The 19182-nt window shown below is 36.9% G+C and overlaps 1 protein-coding gene across 1 annotated transcript in view; it reads left to right on the forward strand.

Annotated features, from left to right (window-relative positions):
* Positions 1–311: 311 nt before the first annotated feature.
* Positions 312–19182, forward strand: part of LOC132815367 (sal-like protein 3) — a 61538-nt gene continuing 42667 nt past the window's right edge. The window contains exon 1 of the mRNA XM_060824245.1: positions 312–387. Within this exon, the coding sequence (XP_060680228.1) occupies positions 312–387 (76 nt within the window). The remainder of the gene's footprint in view (positions 388–19182) is intronic.

The raw sequence follows: 19182 nt of genomic DNA on the forward strand, positions 1-19182 counted from the left end.
AAGTGGCTGGACGGTAATTGATCAGTGACTGAGTTCCCTCGCTCTCTCTCTCTCTCTCAGTGTGTGTGTCTGTGCTTCGTGTTTCTGATTTGAATAAATCCCAAAGTGTCTCCCCCCTCTGGACAGGAGCCAATCGTCTGTCAGATGTGGCGATGATTAATCGCAATGCATTATTGATAATCATAATTATATACTGACATGCGCACTTGCGCCGCTCCTGCCCGGCTAATTTCCGTAATTTTGCAACTCGGGTATTTGCGAAAAAAAACATTATTTTTTTATTTGTTGCTGATGTATCTGCCACCACCACCATGTCGCGCCGCAAGCAAGCGAAGCCCCAGCATCTCAAGTCGGACGAGGAAGCAGTGGCAATAGTTTCGCAAAATTGTAAGTGTGTCTAATTTTCTTTTAAATTCTTCTTTCTCCCCTCCCCACAAACACAATTTTCTCATTATTTGTCGTTGTTGTATTTTTTCTTTTTTTTAATTGCACCTCATTTCACCCCCCCCCCCCCAATTACCCGGAAAAAAATTATTTGGTCCCCCACCCCCCCCACTTCACTTAAGAGGATGTGGATGTGTGCAATGATGATGGTCAGGCAATAGGTTTTGTTTTCCTCTAAAACTATCTCTACATTTTTTTCTCTATCCTTGTAAAAGAGCTCCCATCCAATTTTAGTGGTAACTTGCAAACTCTGTGCAATGTTTTTACAGATAAGTCCCCATTCCATTCCCCTTCCCTCCCCTCTTTAATGTGGACTTCACACCGAAAATGCAATATTTGCTGTTACATTGGGAAAAATGCAGCATTTGTCACACGTTTTCTAGCTGCCTGCGAGTGAGCGGCGCAGCCTGACAGTAGTTTCGCGAGTGTTGGGCTAGTTTTAGAAAGTGATGCGGCTGGATCAGTGCGTTATATTCTACTTCTGATGCATAATTTTCTCTTTTATTTGGTTAAAAGTTGCGATGCTTGTTTTTTGGAGAGGTGCGTGAGTTCTCTGGGCAATAGGGGTGGGTTACAGCTCTGTCTTTATCTCTCTCTCTCTCTCTCTCTGTTTCTCTGCCTACAATGAGAGCTGTAACCGGGGCTGCTAAGGGATGTGGACTCGGGGGTTCGGACCCCGGAAACCGAACACCTACAGACACACATCCAAAAACATAACCCGCGACTACCAACAAGAGCCCCCACCCCCAACTCCAGCACTATTACTCTCCTTCCCAGCTGCGTGTTTCTAAGAAACCCTCTAGTGCGAGTTTTAAGTAACAGATGTGAGCGCACACAATACTGGTTGGTAAATCCTTTTTTTAGACAATCTCTCTGGATTATTAATTCGCATAATAGCGAACCTTGTAAGTTTGAAGTGTCTGATAGATGAGAGGGACGAGTGCGTGTGTTAAAATAGAAGTGTGATCAGCAAAGGACATCCTAGCTTGCTTGACTTTAGCAGAAGTTTATAGAGGAGGTTGGTGGAGGGGTGGGGGTAGTTTAGTTCTCTTGTTGTTAAACAAGAAATACTACAGTATTTGTTTAATTTGGTTTAGGGTTAAGACAGGGCCAGTGGTGCAGCGGAAGGAGCTGGGTGAAGGGTCAGTGTGGGATTGGTGTGTGTGTGTTGTTGAATTTACAATAAAACAAGCAGGACGGCGAGCTCCCAGCTTGACCTGCCAGCCATCTTTAATTCTCACTTCATTCCTGAACTCCTGGCTCAACATTTCTTTCACGAAAAGCATCGAATTTTAAATCTGGCCGGCTCAAACAAACTAAATACATATATTTTAAAAAGATTGTCAAAGAGGGACAGAATAACCTTAAATCCAATCAGCATCACATTATATAGCTTGTCATGATATCAAACCGAAAAAGAAATCGAATATTCCCAAGTTTTTTTGTGTGTTTTAAAATATCAGAAGAGTACAATGTCCATTTTGTTTTGCTAGAGGATTTACAAGTTGAAAAGAACTGCAGTTTTCATGACTGGCTTGTTTATTCGATTTTCTAGCTGCACCGTTTCTTCTTTGCCTGCAATATTCAATCGTGTTTTAAAACGTGAGAGGGGGAAATCATCCTCCTTAAAAGATAGAGAATCAATTTGATGAAGCGGGTTTGCATGTCCAGTGTGAGGGAAGGTGAAGAGAGGAGAAAGCCGCATTGTGGTCAAGGGTTCATCCCCTCCACATACTTGCCACTGTTTGGTAAATATTTATTTTTAAAAATCAAGATTATAAATTCTGTATCTGCAGACTTCCTGTCATAGGAAGGGAAATAATTCTGACAGAAAGTGAGGTGAAAAAAATGCAATGTCGTGTCAAAGTGGTTTGTTTCTCAGCCACTTGTGCGTGTCCATTTGAACCTTCCTCTCTAAAACATTTTGTGGTTGAGGAACCCTCGCTGAAGGGACATTGAGCTACAATGTCTCACAATAAACATTCATGTTAAAACTTCACGTGACTTTACACATTTTTCAATACGTATATATTAATACATGTAGAGCTGTTTTTAACATTTTTTTGGCGACCCGCTCTTATCTTGTCAAGCTTTCTGCCAGGCCAGATTTCAATAGGACAATTTAAAAATATATTTTGTAAAAAAAAGTTAAAAGAAATTTTTGCATATGGTAAGGTAGATTAAGTGCAAAGTATCTTTTTGTCATGGAAATGTTTTTTGTTTACTCCATCACGTAGAATTTCTCACACTTGGCTTGTTTTGTATCGTCCTCAATGACTACATGGCCGGATGAATGGATTTATTTCTGCAGGGGAAAAAAAGACAGCCTCACAATCAAAAGGACTACACTGCATCCCAGTGTGGAATTTTTTTGCATTATTATTGTGATCTGTGAATAGCTGTAAACTGGCTCTCACAAGCCACCAATGCAACCATGTAACGATTTTAGGTCTTTAAAGATTTACTGCAAAATGGGAGAGAGGTCCTCAGAAACAATCCATTTTTTTTACTGCATTCTTCTGCTAAAAAGAAAGATTTCGTAATAGTAGTTAAATATTTACCCACAAACTTCCATGCTCGACTGACATGAGTAAAAACATGCTCCACCAGAATCGTTGAGTTGTGGAATCCTGACTTGTGTCATTTCGACAGTACTGCTGGAAAAAAAGTGACTTTTCTCATATGCCATCCACATTCACAAGTTTTTTTAACAGGCGTTGTAATTGGTTGCTAGGCAGTTTTAGATTAGTTTTCACACATCCAGATTGGGATTGTGGTTTAATCAGATTTTACCATCTTCAATCTGGAAATCAACAGAGGAACTGATTGGAGTTCAGGGCTGGAGGTATGAATGAGAGCTCTTTCTCCCCCACTACCCTAAATAGCATTATCAGTCAACTTTCCATTTTATTATTTAATTGAACTTTATTTTCCCCCCTGTCTTTGGTAATTCAGTGTCGGAGTAATGGGTCGTTAAATTATTTTTCTATGGTTTGAACTGTTAAATACTTTGGAATGAATGTTGCAATAATTCTTCTTATGACACAATTTAGAGATGCTAGGAAGGAAAACAAAACAGTGCTATAGTGAAGTTTTGATTGGAATTTGAGTTGCTTAATGCCAACATCCTAAGGATTGTTTTCAAGTTGATATATGTAACCATGCAGAATTAAAGATGATCAATTTTATTGCACTGATTTATAATTCCTATAGGATTTATTACACTAAGCATGTTTCTTTTGATTTCCTAAGAATGCTGTTTGTTGAAAAGATCTTGATTTAAGAATTGATGACATAATGAGGAACTTAAAATTGGAATAGAAACAGAGTTCAATGTAAATAAGAGTTTCAGGAATCATTGAGACACAAATATTTTCCATCCAGATACATTGCTCGGCTGAGCTTCCTTGATGATTTATGGTTCAAAAACTATCTTTAATAAAGACAAACACCCCTCTCAGGGTGCAGTTTTGTGTTAATATTTGCAGAATTGAATGATAATACTGTAGAAAAATAGCTCTGTGGGAAGTATTATGACCTGTCATTTGTAATGATAGTAATCTATTTAGTACAATAGCTGATAGGCTTGGTAAAAGCCATCAATGGACATTACTGTATTTCTGTTTCTGTCACTTGCTGCTCTGGTAAATTAAAACCGTTCACTGATAGCAAGTTGAGTTTACAACAGCATTAAATGAATTTATACATACAGCTAGAACTACCTTGTGCGATGCTTTTTCTGTTGCATTAACAATTGATTAATGAAAATACAATAGAAATTTTAAGTTGTCATTACATAAGATAGCACCAAAGGATTGTTTAATTTTAAATTGTGACAGATGATGCTATAGTTAGTGCAACAATATGTTCCAGTAAAGGATGATGACCATTCATTTATTTTATGCAATGCACTGTGGTAATTTGTGCAAGAGTGCCGTGTTGCCCATGAAAAGCAACGGTATTTGCAGCTCTCTCACTTTGTTAGCACCTGAAGAAATATATTCTTGTTCCAAAGGCAAAATGACAGAGAAATTAAAGCTAGTTTATTTTTTAATAAGCTTATAGTTTAATTGCAACTTCAGATTAAAAACTTCAGTTCCATTATTATGAACATTAATCATTTTGGATAGTTAGGCGGGGAGGGTGGGTATGATGATGAATTCTAACTGTTGGGTCTTTAGCTTTCTAAAAAAAATCATTAGCACTAGATACTATCAGTTTTGTCAGAGTGCTGTATTTATTTCAGCACATTGCATTTTTAAATGTATACCTACATCGTATTATCTTGTAAGGCAATGTCATTTTAATACAGCCAAGAATAAGGTGTACTGATCATTTGATTGCTGTCTTAATCACAAATTTCAAATTAAATATTTCATGAAAGAATTTTAAACTTTTATAAAACTTTTGTATTTGTGGATTTTTACAACATTCTGTAGGATTTATGGCGCCAAACCGTAGAAGTTATAGGCCAAGGAAATGAAATATTACAGTTAGAATATTTTTTGTCTGACATGTTTTGTAATTCTTTTCTTCACTAAAATTTATTTAACACCATCACAAAAAATGTTATAGATCAACTGTAGATGTTAACAATACTCAGTTTTTGAGGGAACCTAACTTGATAGAGGAAGCTTGTGTAAGTAACATTCATTGTTGTCTCATGCTACTGATCACAAAATGGTTTTAATACAGATAATTTAGAAGGTAGATTACGTTTTCCAGCTGCCAAGTTGGCAATTGCATGATATAAAGGAGCTGCATATTATTGTTTTATTAACACATTTTGCATTAAAAAGTTGCAATCTCTTTGGAAAAATATATAAAGCCTCTCTAACGACAAGGGCTTTTTTTAACTGTTGAGTTGATGGAAAATATTTAAATAATAATTAGTTCTAGCAGTATGACACTGGCATCTGCAACCATATGTAGTATAACTTAGTTTCTCTTTCCTCATTCAAACTGATGCTGTTATGAGTAATTTACTTTGATTAGTTCTTTTGATTGCTGCTACCTTAGCATGTTGGCAAAGTATAACTTCTATTCAGACAATGAGAGAATGGTGTGTTTGGTCACAATTTAAATTAACCAGACTTTGATTGCATAGTGATGTTGAACTACTTGTGAGGTGGACATTTTATGTGGATGACAGCATTTTCAAAATATTCACAAGTGCAGGGCTCAACCATAAAAAGCAAGGTATATTACTTTTCAAAATAAAAATAATGTAATTTAGCATGGGAATACTTGTTTGGTTTATATAATAATGAATATTAAAGAACAGTTTGACAAACACTGAGCTTTTCAGCTGCAGAAAATGGTGTTGTGCAGTTCCAGGATTGGGAGGAGTAACGATTTGGTATGATTATAGGTGGAATTTGTTGCTGGTTTTATTCATGGCTTTAAAAAAAACTGGGGTTGTTTTGACCTTTTGTGCTTCCTTTCTTTATTAGCTCTGCATTGTTGTCCAGTGTAACACATTAGTTTCCTTTGTTTGGCTTCACTGAAAAGGTGGGATTGCATGGTGTGCCAACAAGCATCTGATGGGTTATCCCTGAGGGTGGGTAGTTAGAAGCGCTTTGACAGAGCTTGCTGATTTAACCTTTGCCTGCTTTGCCCTGCCAGAGGTGGCCACTAGATGTCAAACTCATAATACAATTAGTACATCTGTGCCGTTGACCTTGGCGGCACAGCTTACCACTGTTCTGTTAAGTGTTAACATTGAATTTGAGTGTTAAACAGAGATCCCAGTGAGTTTGTTACATGCCACAGCTTATCACATGCCCATCTAGATGAAGAGAATTGTTTACAGTCATTAAATAGGGAAAAGTTTGCTCAGCCAGTTTCTTAACCCTCCAAGTACAGAATGATGTTTTATTGTAGGCTAATGCAAAACTATTGCTATCAGCATTTATCAAAGAAAAAAAATTACATGGTGTATTGGTGTTCATATTCTTAAAGTGGAAAAGTGTTCAGTTCGGGAAATACATAACTCTGAACTTCGTGGACCTGTCAGGGCCCTTGGTGACATTTCAGAATTAGAAATCTTCATGTTCCAAAGTTGTTGCTTTATTTGTTAGTTTTCCTGCTGGCAGTAGAACAATCTCTGGTACATAACCTGGAAATAACATCATGGCTGAAGAGTACCCCATAAGTCATGCTTGCTGGCAAATGTTGAGTTTCTTGACATGACAGTAGAGGCAAGATATATGACTGGGTGTGAAAGCTGTAAAATGGGGACAGTGGGATTTGGTTCAGAGTATTGAAAAAGTTGTACATGTAGCTGTCTCAGATGTGTCAGCTCCCTGTCCATGACGTCACTGAGGTGGAACCTTCAAAACAGCACGAACGCTATCATACTCTTGATTTGCATTGAATTTGCTGCCTTTTAGAGGAGGACCTTACAGTAACCATCTCAAACAGGCAGGTACAGATCCAGTTTTTATTCTATCACCGTTTCATATCATAATGTTACATTTAATTTTTATTTTGTGCTATCTATTAAAATGTGCACATACTGTGCAGCGTACAAATCTTGAGTGGCAGTTGACAAATGAAGATAACATTTCTGGGGAGGGGAAGACTCAGCGCTCCAGAATATACAGTTGAAAGCTGAAGAATATAATTGTCAGATTCTTCTCAGCTTCACCAACCAGCAAGCAAATTCTGTTTGCAGACGCAAAACCATTTGTTTGTATATTACTGCAAAATCGCATTTAATAGTGGAATGCTGAAAGTTTTTAATTTTGTGTGGGGAAGCTTCAGCTTTTAATGTTCCGGTATTTTCCACTAAACTCAACATTTTGTTAACGACTGATGAGACAATAGCACAGTGAGAAGGGCTTTGTATTTTCTTCATTTAATCTCTCATTGTTCTCTGGTTCTTAATCAACCATTTTGGAGACTTTGAGACCACCCAGTCAGTGTTCCAATAATACTTGTGAGCAGTTCATATCCAATGCATTCAGCAATTTATGTAGATACCACCCTCATTCATAAATTGGCAAATTTAGAATCTGCGAAACAACTTATTTTAATCTTATTCCTCGAAATAAATTTGTTGTGAACTAACTTCAATACAAAGAAAATGTCAGCATTGTACATGCTACTCTTTCAACGTGTATAGAGTAATACATCATATCAGGAATGTGTTAGCCCTCTCCACATCTGCACTTTGTATACAAAGAGCTAATTGTTATGTCCAAGTAATGCAGTGCTGTAATACTTAGAAAATGCAACTGTTCCAATAGAATGCTATTGCAGACTGTACCACAGGTGGTTCTATGTTACAGATCCTGAGATGTGGGCCACTGAATAGATCATAATGAATGTGCCAGGTCAGTGATAGGGTTTAGCATAGCGAGAGTGCCCTCCTCTGTTCAGCCTCTTCCTGGCAGCCTTTTGAGCTGCAGAGACCACTGTGGAAGAATCTGACATTCAATCTGGAATTTTTCCCGCATTGTTAAACTCTGTGGGAAATCCCTATTTATCTCCTCCTGTCTCACAGCATGAGTTCTGTCTGCGGTGATTCATCCTTTTTTTCACAGCATTCATGGCACAATAAAGAGTTAAAAACAATTTATTCAACAGACAGAATGCTTCATCACAAATTTCCAGTGAAACTGTACCACAAGGAAACATTTTGATGCACTTCGGCTCCAAGTAACACAGACTTTAGTTCCTTTCTTGCCCTATTGAAGCAGAGCAGTTATTTACTACTGGCTCCAGCCTTCTGGAAAATGTTCAGTGTGGTTTCTATATTTTAAAAAAAGTAAATTATGCAAATTTGTTCACAAAAAAATTCTTATGGGCTGCTAATATCAAACATACTTTCTTTTGGCACTTTAGGATTAGTAAGCACCTGAAGTACTCATTAAATATTTGTGTGACACTCAATGTCGTACGTTCACAGTGTTTAATTTTTTATCAGATTTGCATTTAAATGCATTTAAGCAAATTGCAGCTTAAGTTTTGAATTAAACAGATCTTTTACCCTTTTTTCCCAACATAATCGGTTTGTATTGAAATAGCTGTTTGGGTAAATAAAGTGCTTTTGGGAACAAGCCACTTTCTTGCCCACATTAATCCATTACGTGTAACAGGGTTAATCTGTACCTTAAATATTAACAACATGGCTAGGAATTGCAAGCCAGTGCCTTGCAAATGAGATTGTGTACTGGAATGCCAGAAACTTTGGCATTTTACTTATTTAATGACTGTTTGTAAATAAGACAGAACAAACTAATTTTTATTTTGTCGCCAAAAGATTTTGGCAGAAGCGGTCATAGATGGATGAATGAGAAATGAATAACAGTGTAGCCAGTGTAAGCAACATCATAATTTTTTTTAAATGCCATTAAAATAATTTTAACTGCATTGCTTATTATATTATACGATAAAATATTTTTGGTGGGTTTGTTTTGATGTGAACCTTTAAGGACAAAGAACACCAGATTTTGTGATGCATTGGCCTTTATTTTAACTATATTTTTTAGATTGGTTGCTTAGTTTATTTAATTGACATGCATGCATCTAGTGACAGACATTATGGAAATGACATTTGAGGCAATGTTGGAATATATGTAAGTTTGTGTTTATGAATTGTGGTTGCAATAATAGTGATGTGTGTGAGATGGTAGTTATTAGATGCATTGAATATTTGTGTAACTATACAAACTGATTTCCATTATTTTTCATTTTGTTAATGTTGAGGGAATAGAAAATTGTAAAATTTACAAGGAAAATATGTTAACTCATAGTAGTTTGTGTGAAATAAATGAATTTAAGATCACAGAATTAAAAAGTACTTTTTTGAGGGTGAAAATGCCCTCATATTTTTTGATATCATTCAGAATGATGAATAATAAACACTAGACAGGAAGCTAATGGCTATAATTTAACTTGGAGATTCTGATGACATAAATCATACGAGAGAAGTTCCGGTGGTTAATGAATGTCTGCAGAATACAGACAGTGAATTACAGCTTTTAATTCCCTCTATGTTATGTCTTTTTGAAACATTTAGTTATAAAATAAGGTGGAATTTCTAAAATAACACTTTGGTTGTTGCTCCAGTAGTTTGCAGCGTCCTGCATTTCTGCTATGTAAAGTTTTCATTTAAAGTACCTACAGCTGAGGATTTGATAGAACAGTGACTAAAAGTAGTATAAAACTATAATTGATTTCTACAGCAGAATGAAATAGCTATAATATAGTAAAGCATTTTATAAGTAATCAGGTACTCTTGACCAGTTCTCAGAAGATACTTCAAGTGGAAGAAGTTTCTGGAACATGTGTTGTCGGCTAGAAAACAGTCATTTGACATAGAGCATTTCAGTATTTGTGCTCATACACCTTTGTGTTGAGAACCAGAATTGTTAAGCTAGCACAGAGGGGATCTAAATTATAGGATGGGAGTTGCACAAAAGGCACTGTCAACGTGGAGGTTAAGCACCTCAAAACTGCCAGCATAATATTGTGCAAGTTAATATACAACTAATGGTGGATAAAGGTCATTCCCAAGAAATTCAGAATGTGCAAATCAATTTATAGAAGTGGCAAATCCAGACTTTCAATAAAATTGCTTATCTTTTAATTTCTAGCATAAATGTAGTTATTATTTAATCAGATATTCAGCAGCATTTTGAAACATTTGCCGTCTACCTGCGCTATTCAAAAATTACTAGTATCTTCCAAGAGTACTTAAGATTTTTTTTATTGCTACTTCTTTTTAACTCACTCTCTACCTATTATCTTACTGTAGAATTCATAATGAGATATGTAATTTTCCCATCACTTTCCTACGACCGATTAACCTTGTTGCTTTTGAAACGACGACATTTTAGATCTGTTGCATTTCAGAAAGACTTCATGTTTAATATTTGTTTTATTTAATCGCCATTTGCCAGCACATTGGGCCTCCATCAGTCTTCACCCACTTTAGAGCTGTCTGTGCTAAATATTCTTCCCCTTCAACTTGCCCTCTTTTACGAGAATGCACAATTTACAGATTTTAAATCAACCTGTTAGCAGTGAACATTTATGCCAAAATAGAACAGTTTAACATTTCATAAAGCAAAATACAACACTGTGAAAATGCACTCCTTTCTGTGGCAGAAAAGCAATGCATTATGCATGTTTTTTTATTTCAGGATTGCAAACCACAACACAAAAAAACAAATGCCTGATCCCAGCCATATAGGGTTCTGCAAAGTAATAGCAAATGAAAAGTTACAGTTGTATTATAATTATCTCTCATGTATGAGTACTGAGAAATGTAATATCATGAAATAATTGATTCTGCATTAAAGGACCCTTTCTTAAAGTAGCCAGACAAAATTTTTGCTAGTGTTTGTCACTCTGTAATCTTTGCATCGAAGCAGATTACAATACAACTCCTTTGTTCTGCTTATGTAAAATATTCTTAAACGTTCAACAAAGTGAGCAGGCTTTTTTAAAAATCAAATCGCACATTTACATTGTTGATTGAATTCTATATGGATCTATTGATCAAAGCTAAATTCAATCCTGGTACTCCACTTGCATGGCACCATGACAGGAGGTACTCGAGACTGTATCACATTCATGTCAACGCATACTCCTGTGTTATACAAGGGGGCAGAAACTAGCTAGGGATTTGAATCGGGCTGTTTACATGGTCTTGATTTGAATCACACCAATTCTGTGCTGCTATAAAACCAGCACTGTGAGATAGATGCATTTTTATCTTTGTTAGACTACAAGAGCAAGAAAAATTTACATGTTGATCTTTAATACAAAACAATTTCAAATTCTGTGAAAAAATGGAACCAGTTATTAAACAGAGATCTAGCTAGTAACTCCCATCTGTAACTAGTTGAATGGTTAATGCAGACATAAGTAATAAATATTCAGATTCCAGAGATCTGTTTGTAAAAAAGAAACTCAGTAAAGTTGCTTCCTACCGCAAAGGCCAGTATTTTGAGAATTCTTGCAATATAGCTTTTTCGTGATTGACGCTTGTATTGCAGAGTTAGCAGTTGAAAAGAAAACAGTTTGTTCATTTTAAAGAACTTTTCTTCCTGTCAGTTGTAATACTTTATAAATTTTAATCCATAGACTGAGATTTTTGAAAAAAGGGATGCTGTTCAGCAAATGTTACTAACATGCTAATAGCCCTTCACTCATTGTGGAAGTGCCAGATACTGTATATGCCAAACTATTCATGCATCAGCAATCCTGTAGTGGATAATTAAAATTGCAACTCTCTGATATATAAAAAAAGTCATTTTACAACATGTAAATTGAGCTGAAGTATTAATGATATGTGACTTCGAAATTTCTCTTCTCACTGAGTTTGTAATGACATGCCCCATCATAGTTCAGCCCATAATGTTCAGAGGTTAGGTGCATTAGAATTATAGGGTAGGGAATTGGGTCTGGGTGGGTTTCTCTTCAGAGGGTCAGTGTAGACTTGTTGAGTCAAATGGCCTGTTTCCACTCTGTAGGGATTCTATGTTCCTGAATCTTTGTTGCAGCGATGAGAGAACACTCAAGCGGCTACTTTATTTGTCTCTCCTGATACACCATCGTTGCACCACATACATCATTTCAAGTGCTCAATTTTCCTTAATTTGCATTCCTTGATACGGTTCCTCCTCCCCGGTAGTAAGAAAGGTAGTTGAGCTGTTTATGTTCATTCAGTGAGTTCAGCATGTAAATAGTAGGGATCTCAGTCATTTTACATATTTAAGATAAAAATCAGCAGACTTTGTGAAATGGGCTTTATTCACAGTTGCCACTTCATGTTTTCCAAAAAGGTGTATATGAATAGTACAGCTATTTTTTTTTATGTTTGTGTCTGCTTCAGAAGTATTTCCATTAATGCAAATATTTGGAGTAACAATCCTAAAATAGTAATGTCCAATAAGATTTGTAAATTTTAGGAACTTACATGTTTCTGGTTTGGCAGGGATTTTTAGTTAAATTCAGTTTTCTTTTATTTTAAGCTTATTTTTAAATATCATATGAATATTTAGCTTTTTAAGGTAATTTTCATTATTTAATTTCTAACTTTGACACTCCTTCTTGCAGTCACTTTCAATTCTCACAGGTTCCCAGCCATTGATACCCTTGATTTGTCAAGTTCCAATGTTGTCAAAGGCCTTGACCAAAGAGAAGCTTTGATGATCCAACTTTTGACAGTGACAAGAATAAAGCTATTCTAATTTGTTTTCTGCTGGAGGCACTTGGACTCTATCCCTGAAATTCCACTCCCAGACTGGACCAGAACTCAAGCATTGTCCAGTAGTGAAAACCAGGGTGACTTACTTAAATTTCCATTCTCAATCATTAGCAAGGTGCTTCCTCAACCTCCAATTTGTTGCACGCTTTCCACTGTGTTGAAACTCTCATCCACATTTTTGGTACTTTCAGGCTCAGTTTTATGACTGGCTTTTGTAGTTGTGCCCTTTATAAAACCCTAATTTAATTGGACAGCCCATATCAATATATGTGTATACACAGGGGGTTTATGAATATCTGACTTATGAACGTGATCCCATAAATTGGTGTAACTTTAAATATCCAACATTACTTGTACTTAGGAAGAGCTGTTTTATATTGTCCTGCATTGTGTTACAAATTGATTTGCAAACGAACTCAGGATCCAAACCCATTTGCAACCCAGAACTACCTATGCATGCACAAATCAGAGGTTGGAAATTCTTTAGTGAGTAAGTTACATTCCCTAAATCTGCCCACAAACCAAAAGCCAGGAGTGTAATGGCAAGTATTCTCCACTTGCCTGATTGAGTGCAATTCCAATGACATTCGAGAAGCTTAACATCATCCAAGACCCTTATCTACCAGCTTAACAGTTCACTACCTCCACCACTGATGCAATGTTGGAGCAATGTGCATCATAAACAAAATGCATTGCAGCAACTTATTAAGGTTCCTTTGATAGCAGCTTCCAAACATGCAAACTCTACCAGCTAGCGGAACAGAAGCAGAAGACACATGGGGATATCATCACTTGCTTCACCCTCCATGGTGTACCTATATCACTGTTCTTTCACTGTCATTAGATAATCATTCCATAACTCCCATCCTAACAGGTTGGGTGTGATAGCAGTTCACAATTATCCTCTCAAGGGCAGTTAGGGATGGGACATAAATACTGACCTTACCAGTGATGCTTACAGTCCATGAAATGAATTTTTTTTTAAAAATCCAATCATTCAGAACTTGTCACTCTCATCCTGTTGCCTGCAAAGTCCCAATTGTTTATCACAAAAATTGTAGTCAACCTCCAACAGCTGCCCATCCTCTAATGCTGTGACTTCACCAGCTTTTTCATAGTGAATCACCACGTCTTTGAATAGATCAGGCTCCATATACTCATATGTGTCTTTGCTATTTCAATACAGACATACTATGTGTTCTGCCTCCTTTGATTCTGTGTTTATTAAAAAAAGTTTTAGACTGTCCTGCTCTCACACAGTTGAACTCCCTAAACCATTTCAACTTCCGATGGCTGTCTATTTTCCAAATGCTCTTTGAAGCCTCTTCTTTAAACAATAAATGTGACCACATCCCTGAATGCCCTCAGTTCCCACTTGAGGACAATCTTCAATTATAAAGCACGTGACATTTGGATCTTCTACTGAAGCTAAGTGATTGCAGTTGTTATTTTTGCACAAGCTGATCACTGTCATGAACCTTGCTGCAGCCAAGAAAGCTAACTGTGGTCTTCTCCTCAACAAATCCAGAATTTAACCCTGCGTTTTTGAGTAGACAAACATGATCATTGTTTCGAATGGGTAAAACAGTGTAAGTTTTTCTGTCACCTGAATTAAAACATTATCTCTGTCAGATGGTGAATCATCATATATTTCAGCTGAGATCTGACGAATTTCAGCCTGATGAGCATAATTGCTAAGTTGTCCCAAAATCTTTTTTTAATTTCATTGTTTAATGGAATGTGGATTTCACTGACATGACCAGTATTTATTGCCTTTTCCTAATTGCCCTTGAGAAGCAGTGGTAAGCTGTCACCGTATAACTTTACAATCCATGGGGTGCAGGCACATCTAAAGTGCTGTTAGGGAGGGGAGGTTTTTGACCCTGTAATTGTAAAATAGTGTCAACATAGTTCCAAGTTGGGGCGATGTGTGACTAAGGGGGAACTTGCAGCTCATGGTACTCCCACACATTCTAGATAGTAGAAATTGTGAATCTGTTAATGTACTGTCAAAGGAGCTTTGAGGGGGTCAAAACAAATTGCAGGGAAACTACCTAACTGTTGACTTGCATTTTATTCACTTAACATTTCCCTCTTCCATCTGTAAATTCTGAAAAAAAACCTTTACTAAACTTCAGCCTTAGCTCCTGTGTGAGATCTGATGATGGATAAACACCTAAAATATCAACTGCTTTGTTCACTTCACAAATACTGGAATGTTTCCTGTATTTTTGCAGACTTTTTTGCTTTTACTTAGTAAATGAATCACTACAATCAGCTCATTTGGGAGAGGCTGGTGGTATGATTTAGAGGCCCTTACATTCTGCTTGTTTTCTGTTGCAGCATTAAAGGTTGCATTTAGATCATGTAAAATGCATTATTTGCTTTGGACACCAATTAGTATAATGGTTAAAATAAATGGTCTTTTTCCATATACTGCTAGATTACCACCTGTAATTCAAGCTAACCAAAGTTGATAATATGGAACATTTCAAAAAATATCAAATTATATTCTGCAGGAACTAGTGAGGCTTCAGAAAAAAACATGTATTTATTTGTCAGATATGCAAAGAAGCTTTTGGAAAGAGTGTACAGTGTAATTGTTGGAATTGTTTCACATATAATAAAATTAGGGTAGTAATGTTTAGTTTTATTTAACTCTTTATCATCATTTTTGTAAGCTATTGTACATTAAGGAAACCTTGATCTCGACTTAAGATTGAGACTATTGTTCAATATAACCTCTGGATGTGATTGAAACAGATCACAAGGTCCTAGGCTGTTCCAGAACTATTGTAGGCAGCGCCTGGTGAAACCGGAAAATAGGACTGCCCTCCAGGGTGCTGGAATTTGTGCCCCTTGGACAACTTCCTGTGTAAGTGTAAATTTGATTCATGCCATCCCATCCTGGCATTGGCAAAGGAGGTGGAAAAAGTGAAAAGGCCTTCTTTCTGAACACAATGTCTATCAGAAAAGAATAGTTACTGAAGCGACATCAGTGGGATCCACAAGACCTGGAGACTTGAGTTAGAGTAACTCAAATATTCCAAAATTTCATTATCTTCATATCAGCTCATCCCCTCCCTTTTAACATGTGGCCAAGGTGCATCAGAACAAGATGCATGGCCATCCACACATTTTGCTTGAACTACCAGGCACCAGAATCTCTTGGAGGACCAGGATCGCTTTACATTATTCTAGCACAGCACAATTTTTGATTCACTGTTGTTAGGGCAATGGATATTTTTCAATACCCCAAACTAAACACATGTTCTCTCAAAAAGATGAAGTCATGGAATAGTTGACAAGAGAGCCTCTAGGATGCTGGAGTTCAAGGCCTCAATAATTCATGTTGGAATAGTCCCATTTTGTGTAAGAGCTTTACCATTAAAGCCTCAGCTGCAGAACTTTTGGTTTTCATCGTAGCATACTCTTTCAAAGAGGTTGTACAGGCAAGATGGGCTGAGTAGCCTCCAGTATTTCATTGTTCTAATGTTTTAGGATCTCACCATGTCCTGTTGCAGCTTACAGTGCTAAGAAACCTTCCTGCATGTATATATAAATAATAACGTGGAGGTGCTGATATTGGACAGGGTGGGCAATTTCAGAAGTCATTTGACACCAGATTATAGTCCCAACAGGTTTATTTGAATTTGCAAACTTTTGGAATGCTGCTCCTTCATCAGGTGAAGTGAAGAGAAGCGCACAGGAACGGAATTTATAGGCAGAGAGATCAAACGATAGTACAAATGGTGTGAGTGGAATGTGGACAGGCTGAATAACAAGTCTCTGCAAGTGACCAAAAGTGTTAGACGGTGTGAGTAAACTGTCAACGACTGAATAACAATTGAAGAGATGACCTATGATCTGATTAATTCAGGCAACGAGATAATTACAAAACATTAAAAATGAGATGGTGCTGGAGACAAACCAAAGGGCTGGAATAATATAATAAGTATAAGAGTCGCATGCCAAAGTTTAACCAATGTAACAATTTTGGGTTACTCAATTAATTGGATCATAGGTCATCTCTTCACTTGCTATTCAGCTGTTGACACTTTACTCACATCGTCTGATACTTTTGATCATTTGTAGAGACTTGTTATTCAACCTGCTAACACTCCATTCACACCATTTGTACTATATTTTGATCTCTTTGCCTATAAATTCTGTGCCTGTGCACTTCCCTTCACCTCACCTGATGAAGGAGCAGCACTTAGTAAGTTTGTGATTTCAAATAAACCTGTTGGTCTGTAAGCTGGTGCCCCTGCATCATCCAGTCTGTTCTACACAAATTGTAATACTTTGTAGATTGCAAAATTAGACTCTGCAGCCTTGCTGACTCATGCCATTCCCTAGAAGAATTGAGAAACCAGATAAAGCTTCAAGCCAATTATGGAAAAAAGAAAGCTGGGAAGTTCTTCTTTGACATTGTTGCAAACAGCTCTAGTCCAGGAGATTTCTCTAGTCCTGGGTTTTCTACAGTGCTTACCGTTTGCAAATGGCAAAGACTGGTAGTCAGAAATCAATCTGTTCTCACTTAAGGGAATTATATAAATCTACTCCTACCACATGAGGTGGCTGCTTGTTCGAGAGATCTGAGAACCAATTCCTGATATCCGATCTAGTTCTGACTTTGTACTATGTAAAATTGTGACTATTCTCCCACTAATCTTTGATTGGAACAATGTGCCAATTGAAACTTAATCTATTCCTTTTGTTGTTATATTAATCTCAATCAAATTATTTCAGATTTTACATTTCTCTGAAATGTTGAGTCCTAACCCTTTTATTCTGTCTTCTTGGCTAAGATTCTTTTTTCATTACTGAGAATTAAGTTTGTAATCCTCCTCTGAGAGATTCAATACTTTGCAGCATGTGGAGAGAGCAAAAGCAGATACTGCATCCAAGTGAGGCCTCACCAAGATCTTGGCACAAGGGTCAGCAGTTGCCACCATATTATATATAGCCGGGGATATTCTCAAAAGGGTGCCATCAGATGGGCCAGCTCCAGTAGTAATGCCCTGATTCAAGCAGATTTCATTTGGGATGGACCCCTTTCGTCTTCAATTGAATAAGAATGTCTAGGATATCGAGCAAGCAGCCTCATGCTTCTTCACTATTATTTCACTCGCATCTTCTCACTCATGCTCTGTGATCCACCAGATCCTCCTTCACGCTGCCAAAATCTCCCTCTGATACTTCTCAAAATGGTTGGAAATGGAAAATCCAGTTATGTTCTGTTCCAAGTTTCATTCTGTTCACTACAGAATGCAGCAATGATTTAGATACATGGCCCAGAGATACTGATGTCCAAATATACGGGTGGTCTTAAAAAAAAGGAACATTGCAAATAAATTGGAAATGCCATGGAAGCTTAAAAACATATTGACATAATGACAGAATCAAAAAAGTATGGTGAATGGAATTCAATGGCATTAAATCTGAGGTGAGACGTATTGGAAGAAATCTGAATAGGTATTGTGAAGAGCAGTGGCATGGAGGGGTTGGGGTTTCAAGATGATAAAGGCCATGTTTCTAGTAAATAAGATTTAAACACAGCTCATTATGTACTTAGATTATTTTGTGATAGGCTAACATGAGAAGGGTTCTCATGCACAATGGATCTAATCATTCTACATTGAGAATCCTAATATCTTCTTGTCATAGCCTTAACCTCCATTTGAACAAGCAAACAGGATCCCAGTTTTACAACTCATTTAAAGCAAAATGCCTCTGATAATGTAGCATATTTTCAGTATGTGTTTGAATGCCAGTTATGACTTGGATCCTGACTGGGTTTTCAAACCTAAGCATCTGACCCAGAGGCAATATGATAGCTTGAATAAAGCTGATATGAAAGTTGAAAATGCTGGATGTACTCAGCAGGTTTCAAAGCATCTGTGGAGAAGAAGCAGAGTTAGTGTTTTATGCTTGTGACCTTTCATCTGGTATTCGCAGTACTTTTTGGCTATGTCAAGTTGGTACTATGTTTACTTTGCACCACTGCCTTGATTCAATGTATTTTAAATTTTTGTGGTCAAAATCTCACTCCTCCTTCATGGTAAATTTGTCTATTCCTGTCCTAAATTTGATAGGTCTCTAATTTTCAAGTGCTTGTCTATCTTCCCCTATCTTGCAGTCACTAAGTGTTCGTCATTAGCAATGTTTCTACTAATTTTGAGTTTTTCGCTCCGTGATCACAAGTAACATCTCAGCCTAACCAAATCGAAACCTAACCAAACCTAAACTGAAGTCCCCATTTATATTTCAGGTGGATGCCAAATATCTTATGACACAATTAAGTGAAAAGCAGGGGAGTCCTCCAATTTATCCCTCAATCAACAGCACTGAGAAGAACAGATTATCTGGTGTGTATCTGACTGCTGTTTGTAGGACTTTACCGTGTACAAACTGGGTATTGCATTTCCCTATATTTCAACAATAATCTGAAATCAAAGTACCTCATTATCTGTATGTTCTAAAGTCATGAGAACACAATATAAATGCAAAAT

Source organism: Hemiscyllium ocellatum, chromosome 4 (assembly GCF_020745735.1).
Source record: "Hemiscyllium ocellatum isolate sHemOce1 chromosome 4, sHemOce1.pat.X.cur, whole genome shotgun sequence".
NCBI lineage: Eukaryota > Metazoa > Chordata > Chondrichthyes > Orectolobiformes > Hemiscylliidae > Hemiscyllium > Hemiscyllium ocellatum.